We start from the raw sequence: 22,499 nt of genomic DNA, 5'->3' as shown, positions 1-22,499 counted from the left end.
ATGCACATCATGGATTACATAATCAGAGAGTAGCCTATTTCTTTTCGTTTTAAATTGTTAAAAGACATGTCAAGCTTTCTTAAGATATATTTCATGTCTGAGGCCTACGCTGAGTTTCGTTAAATTAGGATGAGATGCGCTCCAGTTCACGAGCAATGCAAGTGACCGCGAAGGCGCCTGCATGATTAGGCCTATCGTCTGCTATATTTGCTTCTTGTGTATTAAATCCAGGCATTTGGTTGATAAAAAAATTATTAAAATTAAGATACAATTTATACAAAATGAAATTCACTTCAAAAAAGTATTTCTACAAAACTTAATTAGGTGGTCAAAATCACGTCTGACCCGCTCCTTGTCTCTCGATATTGTGCATCCTATCTTCCTCGTGCGGTTCACTTTTCATAACCAACATAAATAAAAAAAATAACCTAATATTTGAACAAATATTAAACTAAATAAGCTTATTTAATGGCTACAACTCCTGTAGTAGACCTAGACTCTCTATTTGTACAAATTGATGCACATTCATTTTATTCTGAATTTTGCACACAAGTTGAAAGGCATTTGTTTGTGCATGCATGTAAAACATATCTGCAACATTTATCAAGTTCACTGATAATTATGCGTGCATTTATGAATTATTATCTTAATGAATAATGAAACAAGGACAAAGCATATAAACTGCTTTGTTTGTTTAGAATGGAATGGATCGCAAATAGATCCGAATGAAGAAACGAACCATAGTAGAAAATGTTTTTTCCGTCTATTTGAAAGTTAGGCTAATAAACATGTTGCATTCGGCGGCCTGATTGTCATTTTTTTTTTTACTTACATAGCCTGCCTCCAGTTTTCTTCAACTTGACTAATTAAGAGGCGATACTTGACCAGCATATCATCAAAATGTCTGGAAACGGCACCATTTTTTTCTAACTGACCCCGAGATACAGACACACAAAAAAAAGGGGTAGTTCATTTTTAACACCTTTAATAACTGGTTGGACCACATTTGAAACGCATTTATAGAAATAAAACGCATGCAGTGGTAAGGACAGAGCAGTTAAAGTAGGTCACTGACTTTTGCGTTCGCGGCCTGTGAACAAGGCCCTAGAATTTAATGCAGTCATATTATAGCACACTTTTTTTTTTTTTTTTTTTGAAACTTTGTGCAAAGAAATAGTCAAATAAATGCGTACAACAACAACCTTTATCTACACCCATTTTTAACAGCAACAAGATGAGTTTTGTGCCTATAGCTTACACTGCAACAAAGGGCAAATTAAATACAAAATTTAAATAATTAAAACACAAGAGCATAGACCCACATTTTTCTTTTTTTTTAAATAAAAATAAAATGACCAAATATGCTTGTCTGCATTTTCAGGGAATAAATTACCCAAATTAGGCACCAAATTAAATCAGGCTGCTCTACAGAAATCATTGTATTCAAATTGCTTAGTTTTTATTGAGAAATATTAACATGTCAACGTGATCAGGAGTGAGACTGGTGCGCAGTCTATTTTACTGTAAGTCCAGCTGCCGAAAACACCCTCTCTGAAGGTACAGATGTGCCAGGTATGCACAAATACTGTTTAGCAAGGTTGGCCAATCTGGGAAATTGACTGGCGTTTAGCTTCCACCAGTCCACGGGGCTCATTTCTAGGCCAATGGGACTGTCGCTAAAAGTTTTTGACTTCTGTTTCACAACTGGTGAGGGCTGATGAAAAGTAGTTTTCGCCAAGTATGAGTGCCATCGCCGTGGCTGCGGTGTCTTTGGCACATTGTGCTGGGGCTGCGGCCGCCGCCTCTTGCCCGTGTTCTACACTTTGCGTAACGGCATCTGTTACATTTGGTACATTGTACGGAACATTAGCTGCAAGGCTACAGAGTTTTGAATTTGCCAGCGCTCTTTTTTTTCTGGAGATAAGAACCCGAGATGCTTATGGCGCGGGTCCAACATGCACACAGTCATCGCTGGGGATGACAACATCTCTGGCTCATCAACCTGCGCACACGTATTTAGAATTTACTACATGCAAACTTTAACTTTAAAGAATTTCTAAAAAAAAAAAAATTATCAATAATCGTCTGGTACCTACCTTCATTCTTTCAGACAGGGAGGTTCAGACTTTAGTTTTAAACTCAATGTAATGGCTCGTAATAGTTATGTAGCTTTCCGTGTTTAGAGCAGTCCAGCAATCCGTAGTGATGGCAACTACATCAGGTGACTGTAGATCTTCTTTGAGCGAATCTCTTTTTGCCTCATATCATTTTTCAATGCGGCGTGTGATTGCCGTACGCGAGGGAATGCTGTAGCGGGGTTGAACAATATTCACGAGTTCTTTAAAGCCTTTGCCTCCACCATTCTAATTGGCATCATGTCCTTTTCAATTATTCTGCAAATCCCCTTTGTTATGGATTCGGGTTTAGCACCACTGCACATGTTTTGCGCTAGCATCGTGGGGATGGTAGGCTGGGCGAAGGTACTCGCAGGCTCGGCGGCCGCCTCTCTAATGATGCCCGGGTGTTGGCTGCTGAGATGGTACAACAACGAGGTTGTACTTGAAGTATATCTAAGCACTGCATTGCAATACTTGCATTTTGCCCTGTCACTCTCAATTTTAAAGTGCTCCCACGCTGTACTTTTCTTTGCCCACTTCATATTAGAAAACTGGTCATGACTTCTTGTGGACATTACAAATGTCTGGGAGCGCTCTGGCGGTCTCTAGTGGTGTATTACAACTGTATTGTATTACAACTAAATTCAATGCAGGCCATTGACGCCACTTAACCGAGCAAAATGTTTCACTCGGTTACGCAATTTTTAACGGTTAATCGGTTAACCATGGACACCCCTAGTCCAAAATGAAAAACTATGCCCCATGGTCTAGTGAATGATTTTTAAAAGCCCTTTTTTGGTCACTGATATTTCAGCAACTGAAAATATTTGACAGAAACAGCATTTTTGAAAAGAATATTATTATTAATTAAAAACAGAGCCTTCTCAGCCACTCCAGCAACGGACGCAACCCGGAAAACTATCGGCATGGATTTTTGCTGATAACAGATTGTTTCAGCAATCAACTAACTTTGCTGATTAATCGGCAAAACCGATATATCGGTCGATCTCTAGTTTGAAGGCCTAAAACCATTGGCCAAAACAATGTTTTATGTTTAATTGGGCTTTTCTGGTGATGTGTTTTGACCATGTCAAAACTTTGACTACATGGGTTAATTTAACACAACCTAAATAGCACACCAAGTTAAGTTACCCATTTTAAGTATTTTTTGGCTTTAAGCTAAATGGAAAAAATTATTTTGTTCCTAGTTGTGGTTTAAAAAAATCAATGCGTCACTAGTTTGCTTGGTGCAGTAGTTATTATTATTTTATTTTTATTTTTTTTAAACTAATATCTTGTTCCATCATCCCCCTTTTTTTGGTTTGTTTGTTTTGTCAGTGAACATGTACGTCAGCTACCAGTTAGCAATCAGCTTTTTATGAGGGGAATAAACAGATTCTGAGTAGTTAAAGATTGTTATGATAGGGAAACAGTGTTCAGAAAATGTTTTTCCCTTGCCCCAGCTTGTCAGGATGAATTGTTTGTCTGTTGTCTCCTGGGCACAGTGTGTGTTTGGTTGCTATAAAAGCATTTACACCCAGTAAATGAAATTCTGTGAAGCTCTCAAAGATGTAATTAACTCTTTTCAGTGTTTACATGAACTCCCCAAGACCCCTTTTGGTAAAAAAAAAAAAAAGACCCTTCACTTGAACATCACTAGTTTTTTTTTTTGCTTTAACAGTGATGAGTAGAAATTCTCTTCATAAAGGCACCCAGATTGAAATCTTAAAAGCTACTGCCTATGTTGTCTTTTGTTATACCCGTATTTAATTAGGATAACATGGAAATATGCTTTACTGAGGTTCTGTGCTCACTAATATGTCATTTTTTATTCCTTGAAGTAGTTTTATGATTGAAAGTTTTTGAAAAGAACCAGATCTCTAAAAGAAAACATATGTTTACAGTTGTTGCAGCCTTGAGGGAAATCAAGCATGAGAAACTGTCCTTGATGATCTAGAAGAATTTGAGTAATGTTCATATGGTGTGTCTAAACAGCATACCACACTGGTTAGGCGAGGCAGGAGTGTTGTGGGAGTGTGTTTAACAGCGTCAGTCGTTTTGCATTGAAGCTCTCAAATCCGTTTTATTCTGTGCTCTTTTTCTCATTGCCAGCTCAACCAGCAAATGTTGATTAAAATGAGCTAGAGCTGTTTGCACATACCAGTCAGTGTTATCAGGACTAGACTAAACCCATCCAGCAGAACAGTGCATATGTTATCTGTACTTAAATTCTGTGTTGTGTTTTGAATATGATGAACCCCAAATGATAGTAATGTGGCTGTTGATAATATCTATCTTGAGTGTTATCAGCTTGCAGTGGCTTTTTGCCTCAAGGGCGCATACGTGTCCTTTTGTGTGTTTTGACAAGTGACCAGAGTGAAATTGGATGTATATCAGGAAAGAGGAAATCAGCATTGAATACATGTTAAATGTATGTTAGGCCAAATATGTTTATTTAAGTTTAATTATTCAAAGTGTTCCTGCTCATCCTTCAGTTGTTGTTTGGGAACATGCTGGAACAATCTGTCTCAGTTTCCTTGTATTACATAAACACACACGTGGAGTTCTTGGCATCTTAATGTTAATTATAATCCCTTGCTCAGCTCTACTAGCTGGATTCATCTGAAACAATCAAGGTTTATGTCACCAGACCTGCACCAATGGCATGCAACAGTGTTTATTAGACTAGTAAATAGAGATGTAACAATTAGGGGTTGACCGATGTATCGGTTTTGCTGATTAATCGGCACCGATAGTTGATTGCTGGAACAATCGGTTATCGGCAAAAATCCATGCCGATAGTTGTCCGGGTTGCGTCCATTGCTGGAGTGGCTGAGTAAGGCTCTCTTTCATTATACAGTGCGAGAGTGGCTCTAGTGGTTGAAATCCCTGACAGCATGTGCTGTGTGTTTAGACACGTGATGCTGCACGCTGAACAGCACAAGAAACTTCACCAGATTTAAATGCAGCTGACAGAAAATCCTGCCACGCCTCAGAGCGCCATTCACAGTTTTCCATTAAATTACATTACATTCACCTCGAATCATTGTTAATGTACATAATGAATTGTATATTGAGCATTTTCATCGAAACGTTTGTCTTTCTGTGGCTCTTATAAAGACTATGCTTCATTAAAGCTATAATATAGATATTATAAAAACTCTTTCAGTTTGCTCCGTTTTTTAAACACTGAACTTCAAACATATGTTTCCCCTCATTGTTCATTCTTGATGTAAACTTGTGTCCGTTTGGTGAATAAATAAACTGTTTAAGAGCGCTGCTCGAGTTGAACGCGACGCGTCCGGAGTGTGTGAGATACTGGTGAGTTCTCCTAGATTCAGCACTGCTCTTTTATTTTGATTAGATCATAATTTAAGTGTTTAAGAATAGAAGCAGTTAAAGTGTGAGAGTATCCATTGTGATGGTATAATTGTAGGGACCTATGATTTCCGAGATGCGGAAAACGCGGATGTAATCGCGGAATCCATTCATAAAAATGGAATTCACAATTTAACATGGAATTTCACAGAATTTGTCAAATGTTGAATGAATTAATCAAAAGTAGGTCATTACACTTAAATCAAATCACGATATGGACTAGTATCAAAACGCGTCAAAATAAAAGTCCGGCTTGATCCTTCAGTAGAATGTACATAGCCTACTACTAAAATTAAACAAACATTATTTTTTGAGTAACCACACAATTTTTCTTCTTTGTTTTAATTTTAATACAGTAAATCCCATTTGTTTGCAAAAAAAAAAAGTTAGCTTAATTTTCAGTAATTAAAAAATAAATGAAATTAATGTTTAATGCACTGATATGATAACCAGAAAAACACAACACAGAATTTTTGAGGCGAAATAATTAAGGCTTCTTTTAGAAAAGAAAAAAAAGTAAATTCCGTAATTCCTCAAATAAAAGCCGGGGCCTTTATTTACCTGAATTGTAGAAGGTAACAGGCTTTTATGTGAAGCAGGCTTTTATTAGAGGCAGGCCTTTATTTCTAAATCCTTCTGTTTGATAAATAATTGTTTTAAAAGCGATAGCGTTCTAGTGGACAGAGATCATAACATTAGCACAGAATCAGTTCAGAATCAATCACCAAAAGAATCAGTTCGGTTCAGACGCTCTGTGTGTCGGTCTGCTTCACGCTTCTCGAATCAGACGCGTCCGACAGAAACGGTTCTCAGTTCAGTGTACTGGTGATCCGAAAACTGATGCAACCGGTTCTTGACTCGAGAGCGAGAAACGCTCCACCAGTGGGCATGTACGTTCGTTATCTGGCTCTGCTGCTCAATTTCCCCCGGCCTTTATTTGTCCGTGTTGACCACGCCCCCGGCCACTATAAGAGGCCCGGCATTTATTTGACTACCGGTTTTTATTTGAGGAATTACGGTAAGTTGTTTTATGTGTTCAAATAATTAGACATGCTAAAACGCAGAATTTGGTAACAAAAATAAATATGGTGAGGGAAAAAATTTAACATTAATAGGGCCATGAACGTGTAATCTTTGTTCAACTTTTATTAAATTGATGTGAAAATGTATAAGTTTCATGGTTTTAATAAGACTTGCTTTTTGATTAATAAACTTTAGTATAACTCTTAAAAAGGAGTGGACAAAAAAAACGGAATACAGAAAAATTAAAACAGAAATAACGGAATTTGGAAAAAAAAAAACAATTTCATAGGGCCCTATTAGAGTGTGGTAATTTCAACATTTATTATTACTATTACTACCACTACTAGTATGGTTCAGTATTTTTTTTATTTTTTATAAATAAAGCACTATTTAAGTTTTTGTTCAGTATCCATCTTAAAAACTGTTAATTCATCTGTATCAGCCACTGTGGTCGAACCTAGCTATCGGTATCGGCAAAATCGGTTGACCTCTAGTTAACGATTACCGGTTTGACGATAAATTGTGATAAAATTCCCCACGGTTAGTATTAGTTTCATATTTTAAATTGTCATTTAAACCATATTAGATTACCGCGATTTTGAACAACTCACGATGAATAAATACTGTCCAGCATAAAGCACAGTTTTGAGTGAAAACGGTGGAAAAGCTGGGAGGTTTTAAAAGCGTGCTAAGGGAATTATACAAAGGGAATAAGGGAATTGTCAGTTAACAACGGCTCTGTATAGTCAGACGGCTCACGCACCTGATGGTATTTACCGCTGATTAGATAACTGTCTTTAATGGCGAGATGTGTATTAATTATCGGCTGATATTTATTGTGCATCCCTATATTATTGCTCTTTTCCTTAAAAATAAAAATGCTATAGGCTATGTGTTGACTGTGAAACACAGTAGAGTTTAATTATACGCATTTATGGTGTAATTACTACATATTCGTGTCAATCCAAGTTCATATTTACCACAAACAGTCAATGCAAGTGAAACTCATTTGACTAATTTGTCTGCTTCCTTCAAACACATGAGCAAATGCTGTCTTTGAATGGAGAGTGTGAAAAACCCCAGCTGGAAAGTGTGTGTGTGTGTGTGTGTGTGTTTGCACAAGGAGGTTAAAGTATTTCTGGTATGGCTTAGAGGCAGCAGAGAGTAAAGACAGAGAAACATCTAATGCAAATTACCAGTCATTAAGTAAATGTCCTATTATTCCTGTGGCTTCTCATGTGACAGACTGCAGCGTTTTTGGGAAGCTCAGATGATTCATACCAGTGTCTCTTCCTCATTCTTTTGAGACTGACACTTTTTATTGTGCAGCATGTGATAAGATCACACCTATTCACAAGCAGAAACACTTTCTGTGCTTACAGAAGTATCTTGCTGCACCCACACTGTGGTACGTTTAACCCACAGACATTCATTTAGATCTGAAACTAAATTGTTTTCTTCTGAAACGAGAGCTGTGGGCCGCCTCTCTGCTGTTTGTGAAAGGCCTGCAGGCAGGGTGAGGAAACGTATCTATGAATGACGAGAAGATCCTCATTCTCTTGCCTGTCCCATTCGGTTCTGCCGTCTCCGGTTTCTGACCATTACTGTTTCTGTGGCTTTCACTGGCATGCAGTAGTTTCATCTGTCCTGAGTGTCAGTGATGTCACATCCTATTCAAAAGTGGTTCTGTAGTGTTTTTATAATCATTACCGTGAACTTGCCATTTTCAGCCTTCCGTCAACGTTTCCACTGAGTCAGGGCTTCTCAAAACTCATCTTGGCAGTGTTTAAACTCACTGCTCACATGAAATTCATGATCAGAACACTGAAAATGTGCAATTGCTTTAAGCATGCACTAGTATTTCTATACATTGTATTACTATTTCTGTCTATTAATTAATATTTGCTTCGCTATAAGATTAGGATTGGGGTTTAATTTAGGGTTAGTTGTGTTGTTATGCATAGTTATTACTATATTAATTAACGTCCAACAAGGGCACTGTAAAATAGTGTTATCCAGAATATTGTAACCCATTTATTTATTGTAAAGCAAAGTCAAAAACTTAAAACCAATTAGTAATTCCCCTAACCCATACAGGGTTGATGCACATGCAACATGTTTCTGTTTCATTTGAGGTTTTAAAGAAAGTCATGATGAATTGTGGTTCAGTGAGTGAATCAGGTTGAGTAACTTTTCTTATTTAGTGAATGATTCAATATTAGGGCTGCTCGATTATGGAGGACAAATTTAATTTATTTGATACAGCAGTGACATTTGAATTTCAAGTAGATTTAGAGCTGGAAAAAATGATGTCATCCAAATAGGCATGTCTGTTTTTATTTCTGGGTAAAGAAAACATCACTACAGACTACTCGAAGTGTAGAACCAATCATTTACTCAAGTGACATTCGGTTAAACTAATTCTGTCATTTACTTGCCCTCATGTCGTTACAAACTGTTACAAAACTACAAAATATATATAATTTGTGCCACAGGAGAAAAAAAATCTGTTTCCAAATGACATGATGGTGAGTAGATGACTATTTATTTCAATTACAAATTTCCTTTATCTGGATCTCTGTAATGACTTCCGACGCAGGATACAATAAACAATCTACACTTCTACAATAACACCTACAAAATCAGGGTAAACAGATGATGGGGAAAATGAAGCATTAAAATACAACAACGGTGTAATTAAAAGGATAAATGCACTACAGGTTTACCAGAAAATTGCCAAAAATAAAAGCTTAATGGTTTTTGTAAAAACAATTATAAATTAAGATGTAAAATGTTGGTATTGTAATTTTAAAATACCATTTTTTGTTTTTACAGTCTAATATAATAATTTTTATTGGGGTGGAATGGTTCGCGGGAAAAAATGTACCGTATGGTTCTTTACACACAGTTCGGCATGCGCTGGGTCCACAGTTCAGCTTATAACTGACAAAGCATCTGTAATATGGTTTGCTATAAATAACCCATAAAACAATCTGAGGCTCGCAAACCTGTGTCTCAGAACACGTGCAAATATTAAGCTCTCTCTGCAATATTGTTTGAATTGACAAATACACAAAAGTTGTCAAAATTTCCGTCTTAAGTATCCTAAAGCAGACATAGCCGGCTGAACGTACTTGTGTCTTAAGGTGACAGCACTTTAATATTAATCAAACAGCAACAACAATATATATATACATGTGTGTGTGTGTATTTATCTGTGTATGTATATATATTTATTTATTTATTTATGTTGTTTGTATTTATATATACATAATATACACATTATACACTTATATTATGTAGAAATAAACTTATTTTGAATGCGATTAATCGTTTGACAGCACTTTTTTTTATATAGTAATGCATATCTCATGCTACTCACTAGAGTTGATACAGATATTTTTTTAATAGCACATCGTTGCATCTAAAATCAAAAATTGTAATTATCTTTTTTCCATTGTCTCATTCAGTCCTGTCTCTGTTTCCTCACAGATCAGGTGGAGATCCAGCCTGGTGACTCCAAACAGACCCGTGTGTCCCAGCTTGAGCTGCCTGGATCAAGGGAGCAGATCGCAGAGACTTCACCGCCATGTCTTAACACCTCACGCTCCCCTCTGAAAACCCTGTCCCCCCTTCCCTCTCTCTCCCCTCCCTCCCCCTCATCCCCCTCTGTCCTCCCTGTAGAAGCTCCCCAGTCCTCTGGAAACCACAGTGCCTCCTCTGGAGAAATGAGTCTGCAGCAGCAGCAGGGGTCTGAGCGGGACCTTCCCTCCGCCGCCTCATCCGTCAGTCTGCCCTCTGTACGAAAGACACCTAAAAAGCGGCGCATCTCACTGCGCTCTCTGTTCCGCCGGCGCTGCGGTGACCCCAAATCCCGCAAGTCACGTGCACTGGCCGCCGCAGTGGATGGCATCGCCAGTGTGGAGAGCGCTCACTCGGAAATGTGCCAGCAGCAGGATCCCGCCTCGGCGCTGTCTGCACCCGGTGTGGCCTCCACCTCATCTTCCTCGTCCTCATCCTCAGCCTCCACCGCTGAACTGCTGGAGTGCCCGCTGTGCCTGCTGCTCCACACCAGAGACCGCTTCCCTGACATCATGACATGCCACCACCGCTCCTGTGCCGACTGCCTCCGACAGTATCTGCGCATCGAGATCTCTGAGAGCAGGGTCAACATCAGCTGCCCAGAGTGCTCGGAGCGATACAACCCCCACGACATCCGCATGATCCTCAACGACCGTGTGCTCATGGAGAAATATGAGGAGTTCATGCTGCGCCGCTGGCTGGTGGCCGACCCTGACTGCCGCTGGTGCCCTGCTCCAGACTGCGGGTAAGGGCACTTTATTACAGTTTTCTCTATATATGTACTACTGTTTAAATGTTTGGAGTTAAGAATTAAGAAAAATGTTTATGGAAGCCATCTCGTTTTTATTAAAAATAAATTTTAAAAACCTAATAAAATTCGTTCAGTTTGTCTTGCCATGAAAATCGCCACAGAAGCTGGCATGGCGTTAGAACAAACATGAAAGCAGTCTCTTATGCTGCATTCATTTGAACACAAATGCAGTAAAAACAGCAATATTGTTCAATTATTACAATTCAAATTGTTTTCTATTTTAATATATTTTAAAATTGGATTTATTTATTTGATGCAAATCTAAATTTTCAGCATTACTTCAGTCCTCAGTGTTGAATGATCCTTCAGAAATCATTCTGATATGATGATTTGCTGCTCAATAAAATTTTCTGGTTATCAATGTTAGGTGCTTGACGATTAATTGAAAAGTAATCGAAACCGAAATTTAGAACCTCTAACCGACGTAATTTTCCCATGTCGGTTATTTCGGTTATTTCCTGTTAATACTTCCCCCTTAAAAGCGTGTGTAGCCACATGATTCTGCCAGTCAGTGGCATAAAAGCAAAACACGGAGGTGAACGCCGGTTCAACACATAGTGATGGCGCGCGAGCGGTGAGCCTTGCGTCTTCACTAAACTTTGTCAGTTGTATTTGTTTTATGATTTGGACGTTCAAGCGATTAGACGATCGGATGTGTATTATGTCGAGCTACCATGTTTGCGCAGCTGCATTGTGGCATGAAAACTCATAGCTGTTGTCAGCGCTGTCCTGTGATTTATCAATAAAGTATCTTAGAATCTCAAAACTTATTATAGCATATTTTTCTACTTTTGAAGGAACTAGGCTATTTACAACCCCCAGCTTCACAATAATGTAGAGACTGTATGACTAATAAACACACGCAATCACTCGTACTGGTACTGTTTACCTTTAATCTTTATTTATCTCTTACACCGAGCAATAATATGTAAGAAATGTTACGAACATAGATAAAATAACTGCTGATAGTGAGATATGATCGCTCTTTCAATAGGAAAAAACATCCCACCTTTAATCGTCGATCTCAACCGTCTGTGTGAGGCCAGTCTAAAAGGCGCTCAAGGCAGTTGACAGAACGCTGCTGCGTGTCGAAACGAAAGCGTATCATTTTCACGTGTTATTAAGCCTTGCCACTTGCAAATGTAACCATTCAAAAGACTTTAAAGCATTCAAACACAAGACGCGGAAAAGCTGAACTGAGTAGCTGGATACTCGCGCACTGTGCTCGGTGCGCACGCGAAGAGAGTTCTCCTTTAAGTTCCTCCTGCACCTCAACGAACAAAACAAATCGCAGTTTAAACAAACAGAAAAGGATGTGTAAGAGCCCACTTCAGCACCGCGGTGTTCTGGTGTTCAGGGCTCACGCAGAGAGAAGCGTCTCAAAACACTTGAACACAGAATTTGCCTGTTTTTGCTCTTGTACCGACAAATACATAACAAATATGTGAAAATACCCGTCTTGGATAGTATGTTCGAAAAAACTGTCAGTTATGTCTTAAGTTACAGTAAACAGTTGAGAAAAAATTTGTTATGTGTATTATACTGGATGCATTCATTGTCTCTTAAAGTGACCGCGCCTAATAGGGCTTGGGGCGCCGCGTTGCATTCTGGGACGTGGCGGGCATGTTGATGAACAAATAAAGAGAACGAACATACAAATTAAACACTTTCAAACAGGGCCCACTGGTACAACCTAAACTGGGGCCCCGCAAACCCCAACTATGGCCCTCTTTACAGTACAAACCTTGTCAGTGAACCATGAGAGAAAAAAAAACAAAAACAGAAACAAAATAATCGTTCATTAATCGTAATCGCGGTAAAATGTTCAATTAATCGAGGTTTTGACTTTAGGCCATAATCGTCCAGCCCTAATCAATGTTGGAAATGGTGGTGAATTCTACGTTTTTGTGGAAACCGTTTATGGAAACTGTTTTATATTAAAAAAAAAATTATATATTTTTTATATATATATATTTTTTTTTTTTCAGGATGCTTTAAAAAAAGTTGAAAAGAAAAGCACTTGTTTGAAATATAAATCTTTTGTAACATGTCTGTAATTTCTTTAAGAAAAAAACTATTTCTATAAAACTTTGAGGCATGCACTTCGGATATAAATATATATTTTTTTTTCTTTATCATTGAGATTCATGCTATTATAGTTTTAATTAGTAAATTCATATATATATATATATATATATGTGTTTGTATATATATATATGTATGTGTGTGTGTGTGTGTGTGTGTGTGTATACATATATACATTCCTGTATAGGTTTTTTAAAATAAATATTTATTTAATTTTTAGTTTATTATATTAGTACATCAAATAAACTAAACAAAAATGAGAAACCTTTTCATGGCAACTAGCTGAAAAAGTGTGTATGTGATTGTACACCCTTTGTGGTATTCTTTATATCATCGATACGGCGCAATGCTGACATCCTGTTGCTGTAGCATAGCTATAGCATGATAGGTGTTGGGATTTCCATGACACATTTTTTCCCTGGTTGGGTCTAAATGGCTGCTCTGGTTTTAACTGCATGGCTGTGATGTTGCCACAGCTGCTTTGTGTTGCCACAGCTGCTGGGTCTGCTTGTGTGCGTATTTGCTTATTTGTGGCCTGTTTGTTTTGGCACGTCAGTCTTAGAAGTAGAGGTCATTTTGTCTTAATGTGAGCATTTATAAACAGCCTCTTACCTAAATTGACTTTAGTCAACTCCGCTAGTATATTTACCTGCACAGCTACGGTGTAGTCGAGCTATAGTTTTAATCTGTTTGTCAGAGTAAACCTGATGCATAATTTAAATTTAAAATCCAACTTAAGTGTGTAACGATATATATATATTAAAAAAAAAAAGTTTCTGCCCATTTAAAATCAAATTTTACGTGCATTTAAACACTACTGTTCAAAAGTTTGGGGAAGGTAAGATTTGTAAAAATGTTTTTGAAAGAAGTCTGACTGCATATTTTAAAACTGTAGAAACAGAAATATTGGGAAATATATTGCAATTGAAATAAACTGCTTTCTAATTAAATATTAAAATGTAATTTATTTCTGTGTCACATGATCGTTCAGAAATCATTCTAAAGCCTGATTCGGACGGTAATTGTTTCTCATGTGGACGTCTGTAAAAATAAATGTACATATCAGCTCAGTGATAAAACTCATGGATTCGGATGGGGATCTATTCACAGAGGAGTGAGTTCTGTGATCCTACGAACATGACCAGTCACATATTGTCTGCTTTAATATTTAATTTTATTTACAAAATGTATTATTATTGTGTAAAATGCATAAAAAAAACGAATTAATATGTTAAATGTATTTAAGCATATTTGGAAATATAAAATCCTAGTCATTATTTGATCATTTAAATCTGCTGTTTTAAAAAACACGCTATATTTATATATAATTATACACAATAGTTATGTAGCCTATATATCTGTTTAATACACATTTTTTTAACTATATTTCATACTGCCATAATAAAGACCCATTTCGAATGTTTGCGTGGTTTTCTGCTCCCAGTCGCTGTGAGCAGTTAAATATGTATGCATATTACACCGAATACAACAGTTAACGTACCTTACGGTGTTCAAAAGCGCTCAAAAAGGGTTTAGGGACTGCATTTTAAATCAATTTCTTCTCGTAAACTCAGAGATGTGGATTCGGATGGCAATTCAATGACCACACGACCTTGGTGTTAGTCAGAAACAGTAGGTCATTCAGCCAGGGATTTTTACGGGAGTGGTGAGAGAAAACCACTGACATCCTGGATTCGGACGGCAATTAAATCACCGACTAACTCTCTGTAAATGATGAAAATCACTTGCATTCCACTGAGAAACAATTATCGTCCAAATAAGGCTTAATATACATTTTTCCTTACTGTCATCTTTGATTTATTGCCTTTTTTTTCTTTCTTTTAAAACCATCAAAACTTACTGGCGCCAAAATTTGGAATGGTAGTGTAAAAGTACTTATTGAATGTGTTGCCGAAGGGATAAATATTTAATTATAAAGGATGCTCCAGAGAGTTCTGACTTGTAACTTAATTATAATTGCAGTTATTGGTCAGGGATTCAGCTTTTCTCTTGTTGAACTCATCTTTGCTTGGCTCAGACTCTAAGCCAAATATGTTTTGGATGTCATCAGAAGTTAGCACAAGCCAAAGGCACAGTATTGTGTTGTGATCAGCACTTTTGGAGGCCTGACACTGGTGACACTGTCACTCTGAATAGAGTCTTTTATTATCAGGCCAGTGGAGAGCCTGGCAGCAGATCTTGTCATGCTACACACTCATCTCTGCACCCAGCTGTGCCCTGCGTTTCAACGAGAACACGACCTTTTGAGCTGCCCATTTTCTCTGGTCTTCTTTGGTTATTGTGTGCACTTTTTTAGTAGGTGCTATTACACCTGTCACTTTGGAGGATGTGTGTATTTGTGTGCATAACATAGAGCTTTCCCCAGATACATAGAGAAGTTAGGTACTTTTTGTTGGGTACTTTTTAAACACGTGTCAAACCTTCGGTGTAGGAAACTAGTCTAAATGTCATGGCACGTTTGGTTGCAGTTAATATGTTGAGGTATTCATTGATGGGTGATGAGAGAGATATTTTTGGAAATTGATAAATTGCTCCACATATCAAGAATATATTTGTTTGCAAGCTAAAATCAGTGAAACAGGGTTTTGTATTGTCCTGGAAGTCCTTGTGCTCGAGGGCCAATCATCAGACCCGGGTAAACCAGAAAAAAAGCTATTTACAATAATAACGGAGTTTTTCATTAACAACCGTTTTCAACATTGATAATGTTTCTTGAGCAAATCAGTATATTAGGCTGATTTCTGAAGGATCATGTGACACGTGACAGCTTTGCATCACAGGAATATTTAAAAGTAAATAATGACTTTTTAAAATATATTATGCACATAGAAAACCGGCCTTTTAAATTTTTGAAATATCTTTTCTGTAACTGTAGTCTTTTACTGTATTTTTGATCAAATAAACGCAGCCTTGGTGAGCATAAGAGAGTTCTTTAAAAAAAAATTTAAAACACCTTAATGGCCGCTTAAAAAAAAGTTTCACCGTCACAGAGAAAAATCACATCTTAAATCACATTTTTAACTGTATTTTATCAAATAAATTCAGCTTCGTGAACATAAACTTTCAAAAAATATAAAAGGGGACAAGAGGTGCAGACTGTGTGAATATTCCCATTTCTCTTTTCTGATATAGCCATTTTCCCCCCAGCTAAGAAACATATAGATAGTTTAAGTAAAGTGAAAATGAAGTAGACTTCACCATCTCCAAGAGAAGAGACGCTGGAGTGTGCTCCTGGTTAATGTGAACAGCAGGCAGAGAGTTGTTGCAGGGTTGGCTATTGGAAGACAAATATGCAATGTTTAAAAAAAGTAGAAAAGCTTTGTTCCATGTTTTATGCTGTGTGGCACATGCAATGCTTTCTGTGTGCTGTGGTGGAGTAGGCTTGTTTGACTTTTGTTCTGGTGCTGTCACTATCCTCATTTTGACATCACTATCTTTTGTTAGGGTTCATTGTAGATCAGACGGGGGCGTCTCATGTCTCCAGCATTGTGTTTACTCTCACACTCTCAGAGTCGTGTAGAAATATGGGCTAGTCCAATGACAAAGGCCATTTTGTTTGTGGAAACAGATGTAGTGGAGGCTTTTCTCTGATGGAAAACCAACAGTTGACCAGATGACATCTGGTTTGCACCATAGCGTTAGCTTCTTTTGTGTCAAATTATATATTGTGTAATTATGACAGTCCACATGCAGTCTTTTAATGTGTTTTAAAAGAGCCTGGAATAACTGATTGATCCTGTAAAGCACGTTCAGGATCTTTTCTCAGCTTCTAGGTTGTTGTTTTTTCACATGATAATGAGTGTTAAAGGCTCTTATGTAACTTGTCTAGCACTCACATCACTTAGTGAAGTGATCCTGTCGCTCTCTCAAATCTGTCCATCTGCATGTTGTGACTTTTCAACAACCATTAGCTCTGCAGACAAGCACAACTTCCAGCCCCATTTAATAGGTTCTCATTAATAATGATCTGGTCACAAGGGCCAGTGCCTGCTGTAATTGATGACGCCTTCAGTTCAGATTAGCAGGGCTATTCATCTAGATTGACCATCATCGACCTGCAGCTGTTTTGGATAATGTGGTCATTGATCATACTCTGGTTTGGAGATTCGAACAAACATGAAGTATTCCTTAACTGTGGTAGAACTGTAATAGAAGTTTTCTTCTCGTTTGATGACATGTATGAGCCAATGCATCGTGTAGAGTTGAGAAAAGTGTTTGTCTGTTTGATTTGACAGGTATGCAGTCATTGCCTTCGGCTGTGCCAGCTGTCCAAAGATCACGTGTGGTCGTGAGGGCTGTGGGACTGAGTTCTGTTACCACTGTAAACAGCTGTGGCACCCAAATCAGACCTGTGACGCGGCCCGACAGCAGAGAGCTCAGAGTCTGCGGCTGAGACCCTTCAGATCCTCATCACTCAGCTACAGCCAGGAGAGCGGCGCTGCTGGTGAGTCCAAACACACACACACACACACGTGCGCACCGTTAAATCCCATGCACTCTACTGCAGAGGGTTTCTCAACTACACTGTAAAAAAAAGTGTCGTCATCAAAATTAAAAACCACTGCCTTTGAAATCAAACCAAATGAATTAGTGGTGGGTAATATTAGAAAAATATAACATCTTTTTTTTCCCGGCAAGAATTGCAATGTTATCACTGTTCTTTTTCAGATTACAAATACTATAGAAAATTGAATAAAGTAATCAAATGCAAAATACAACAAGTTTTATTAAAGCTACAGACATTAGGTGATTTTTCTCTTGTTTGTTTCTAAATCAAATGCTCTCTAATCAAATGACACACTGTGGTTTGTACCAAATCTTCAGACCTAGTATGAAAACGTCCTAAATCTCGTACATGTCAACCAGCAGTAGTTTTAACTGCTGTATCTGTGTTTCTTTAAGCTGATGACATAAAGCCATGTCCCCGCTGTGCGGCCTACATCATCAAGATGAACGATGGGAGCTGTAATCACATGACCTGCGCTGTGTGCGGCTGTGAATTCTGCTGGCTGTGTATGAAGGAGATCTCTGACCTGCACTACTTGAGGTCAGTGTCCTGAACACCACTGCAGTGTTCACAATGCAGAGTTCAATCAGACTTCAGTCTAAATTTAACTGCATTATTGACAGTTGGCCTGAGAACAGATGAAGGCCAAAGCTGCAGTCATCAGAATTCTTTTTGTGCCAAGGTTACATTCCTGTGTAATCTCTCTGTTCCTGACACAGTCCTTCAGGATGCACGTTCTGGGGTAAGAAGCCTTGGAGCAGGAAGAAGAAAATCCTGTGGCAGTTGGGCACTCTTGTGGGCGCTCCGGTCGGCATTGCACTGATTGCTGGCATTGCCGTACCTGCAATGATCATTGGGATTCCTGTGTATGTGGGCAGAAAGGTGGGTGGCTAAACTAAACACTGTGGAGAATGAAGAGTAAGGCTTTAATTTATTTTTCAAACCCAGTCTTTTGAATCAAATGCAATAAATTTCTCAGACAGTCATATTTGGTATACCTGCACCAGCTCCATAGTAATGATGAGAATCAGCTTGGTGCAGAGAGAATTTATTTGATGACTGAAAGAAGCTGTGATTGTGGAAAAAGAGGACTGAGATCTAGAAATGTTCTCTGTTGATTTGGAGCATGCTAAACTCATAAAAAGCTAACAATTCGTTTTTAATCTAAAGACTTAAAAAAATATTCTTTTCAATAACCATAACAGGAACCGTTTTTTAAACTCTTTCTACTTGAGTTTTCATAGGCCACGTTTCCACTGTATTTGACCCATTCAAAAGGACTATAAAATAATGATTTAGTTTTTTTTACATAGTTTCATATTAATAATAAATTCTATTATGCTGTAAAATAATCGGTTTAAAAATTATTTTGCATGTTGTCTGTGGGTACAAAGCCTGCATATATTTTAATAACTTTCATGAATGCTAATGATTCTGATAATAGTGCATAATCTTAGTCATCAGTTATCATTAGAAAGTCATTACAGTACTGTTTTATCAGCCTTAACTTGGACTGAACTCACTGGCTCATAGCGTGGGCTAAATTGAAGGAAATTAGTTTGACAGTTGATTTCTGTAATTTGGGAGTATTTCCTGTGACCGCTTCTGTTGTGAACCAGTTTCTCCAAATGCCTTTGTCATGACTACAAGATAATAAGGGCGTTTGTTTTATCTGACTAGAAGAACGCTGCTTATTATACACACTATTAGAAACTGGTGTCAGCGTGTTAAAATCAGTTTTACAAGCGCTATTCTTACATCAGTATTAATAGATTTAAATGTCCAGCAAATAGCAGTGATGTAGTATATAATTTGTGTGTTACATTTAAGGATTTGGTTTTGGGCGAGTTAATATGCAGCCTGCCTCTGAACCAGATTAATCCACTGCAAACTGGGTCACTTGTACAATGATTAATAGCTCTTCAGATATGTGCTGTTCAGTCTGAATTTCATTATGAAGGGATTTCCATAACGTCTGTTTATCTGACCTGAATCCTAACTGAGCGCTGCATTGTGAAATATGAAAGCCTACATATCTTATCGCGCACTTATCAGCCTTGTTTGATCTTCAAGAGACTCTTGATCATCGTGTGGGAAATTATGCTAGCATTATGAGTAACCAAAGCGTGATTTAATCTAGAATAATGAGCAAGGTGATGATAATGAGAGGGATGTTTATTCACTCAGTCTTTGAATCCATCTGCTTCAGATTCATAATCGTTATGAGGGGAAAGACACCTCCAAGCACAAGAGGAACCTGGTCATAGCTGGCGGGGTGACGTTATCCGTGATCGTGTCTCCGGTGGTTGCTGCCGTCACTGTTGGTAAGCAGACTTCTTTTTATTTCTGTCTAATGATTCACTATATGATTTGAATTGCAGTTTGTTTTATGAAATAATTTGTTTCTTCTAAACCCATAAACCTAGATTAAATATCAGCAATTAATTTAGTCCAAACTAACTTTTTAATTAGGCTTATACACGACACATTAAACTTGCCTAAAAATATAAAGGTAAAGACTGTTTAATCAAGCATCGTAACTGTAATAACTACAATGAGTGGTCGACCGATAATTGTTTTTTTGACAGCTGATGCCGATATCTTGGAAAGCAGGGACCCGATAAATGCCTATATGTTTTTTTTTTGTTTTTTTTTTGCATTTTATTTAATTTAACAGATTTGAAATAATTTGACAATGGATTAAAAACTTTTTTTTAATAAACCTACTTTAGATGACATAGATGACAAATTTTTCACAAATAAATGTATATTTTATAAAAAATATAATTAAGAAGGAAGTAAACTCTGTAAACTGTGAAGTTTGTGCACATTTGGAATCATTTTTCAAATAAAGCCAGGGTAACCTGAATATGACAGTGGAAATGCCAGTTTGATTGATAGTCTCATCTGGTTTAGAGGTTGCAGTTGTGTGTAAGTGTTATGTTGTGTGTCTGTGCAGGTATTGGAGTGCCCATCATGTTGGCGTACGTCTACGGTGTGGTGCCCATCTCTCTGTGCCGCAGCGGTGGTTGTGGTGTGTCTGCAGGGAATGGTAAAGGTGTGCGCATCGAGTTCGATGACGAGAACGACATGAACGTGGGCACTGGAGCTGCTGTGACTGGTGAGTGCAAACACCACAGTGTCACAGGCTGAGAAGACAAACTATGTTTAAAGCATTCAGAATCTGTCCTCCTCGCAGTCATCCTCTCATTCACAGTCTCTGTCTTGGCTGTCTTTCCTGAAGAGTTGTTTATTCCTCGTCCACGTTTAATTCAAATGTGTGAAGTGTGTTTTAGTTTAAAGCAGCGTGTGCTAGAATGTGTTAATTTTACTGGTCCCCCCAACAGACTTGCATTGAAGGTGAGGCATATCTAGAGACAGAATTAATTATTTTCCAGACACAACTCCTGAAACCCAAGGATCAAGTAGCTTTGTTTCTCAAACACCAAATAATTCCCATGAAGCTCATGTAACTCTGGGAACAAATAGCTTTGGTTCTGATGTACAGAGTAAGCCTGAGGCAAAAGGTTTCAAAACATTGTCGTGCTATGTGTAAGAGAAATTCAGTGTTACTTTTCCCAGATTAACATGTCTGGCTAAATGGTTTAAATTTGAATCCTCAAAAAGCATGTGTAGCCAATCAGTTAAGTTCATTTAAACTTGAATTTAAAAAATCATTAATAATAGTGCTGTATGTAGTGCTCTTAATTTCTTAAATCTGATTTTTTATGTTAATACTTTGTTTATCATCAAAATGCTAATAATACAATTTGTATAGCACTAATCAGGCTTGTAGTGCAAATCTCAAAAATCAAACACTGAAACAGTACTACTCATTGTTTTGTTTTGCACCCCCCCCCCCCACACACACACACAGAATACGACACACTTTTAAGTATTGCTGTAATGACCCTTTTCTATTCTCCTATCAGACACCACTTCGGTAGCAGAGACCAGGCATAACCCCAGTATCGGCGAGGGCAGTGTGGGGGGTCTGACGGGCAGCCTGAGTGCTAGCGGGAGCCACATGGAGCGTATTGGAGCAATGAGAGACAACCTGAGCGAGAACGCCAGCACTATGGCCCTCGCCGGGGCCAGCATCACTGGTAGCTTGTCAGGAAGTGCCATGGTCAACTGCTTTAACAGGTCAGTGACAGTGTCTGCCTGTCATTTTGTGCACAGTTATTGACCACAACAACAGTTTAATACTTCTAACAAATAAGATTTTGCTCAAAACTAACCAAATTTAAAAAATAATTTATATTCTCTGCACAGGAGAGACGAAGGGAAATATATATCGGCTATCGGCCAAAATGGTTACAAAAATATCGGATATCGGCAAAATCGAATATTGTGCATCCCTATGTATTTTTAGATCTAAGTGTGATGTGACTGTGGACAAATGCAAAACATCGACCAGAATCTCAAAAGAACGATAAAAATTTTAATTTGAGGAAATGGCTTTCAAATTAGTGTTTCTGGGGCCCCCAACACTGCAGATGTTGAACGTGTCCTCTCACACGACCTTTTCAGGTCTTGGACTCTCTACTAATGGGCTGATGACCTGAATCAGGTGTGTTTGAATAAAGAAACTCGCAAAAAGTAAAAGAAACAGGGCTTAGAAATACTGGTCAAAGCAACAGAATTTTATTTTTACATGCAAGAAACATTTGGATCAGTTACCAGTCTGCACAGGGGTCATATAATGATCTAAAAAATGACATTATTTTGTGTTTTTGGTGTAAATCAATTTGTTTACGTGGTTTAAGGTTTAAAAAAATCGTATTTTCCACAGACTGTACGTTATTGTTTCTCCTCTACTTCCTGCCTTTCTGAAACGCATCGATTTTTACAAAGCTCATCGGTCTGAAAAGCGAGGTGTGCTCTAATTGGCCAGCTATTCGGTGCATTGTGATTGGCAGAATACCTCAAGCGTGTGATGTAAATGCCGCTTACCATATTTGGAAACAGTGTC

At 38.0% G+C, this 22,499-nt stretch overlaps 1 protein-coding gene across 2 annotated transcripts in view; it reads left to right on the top strand.

Moving 5' to 3' along the window:
* rnf19a (ring finger protein 19A, RBR E3 ubiquitin protein ligase) overlaps positions 1 to 22,499 on the top strand; it is a 43,050-nt gene that overhangs the window by 19,059 nt on the left and 1,492 nt on the right. For both annotated transcript variants that reach the window (XM_059556791.1, XM_059556792.1), the window contains exons 2-8: positions 10,011 to 10,845; positions 17,253 to 17,461; positions 17,920 to 18,064; positions 18,244 to 18,406; positions 19,734 to 19,848; positions 20,484 to 20,645; positions 21,457 to 21,670. In XM_059556791.1, the coding sequence (XP_059412774.1) occupies positions 10,011 to 10,845; positions 17,253 to 17,461; positions 17,920 to 18,064; positions 18,244 to 18,406; positions 19,734 to 19,848; positions 20,484 to 20,645; positions 21,457 to 21,670 (1,843 nt within the window). The remainder of the gene's footprint in view (positions 1 to 10,010; positions 10,846 to 17,252; positions 17,462 to 17,919; positions 18,065 to 18,243; positions 18,407 to 19,733; positions 19,849 to 20,483; positions 20,646 to 21,456; positions 21,671 to 22,499) is intronic.

Source organism: Carassius carassius, chromosome 8 (assembly GCF_963082965.1).
Source record: "Carassius carassius chromosome 8, fCarCar2.1, whole genome shotgun sequence".
Taxonomy (NCBI): Eukaryota; Metazoa; Chordata; class Actinopteri; order Cypriniformes; family Cyprinidae; genus Carassius; species Carassius carassius.
The sequence above is the reverse complement of the archived record's forward strand: the minus strand, read 5'-3'. Positions and strand labels throughout refer to the sequence as shown.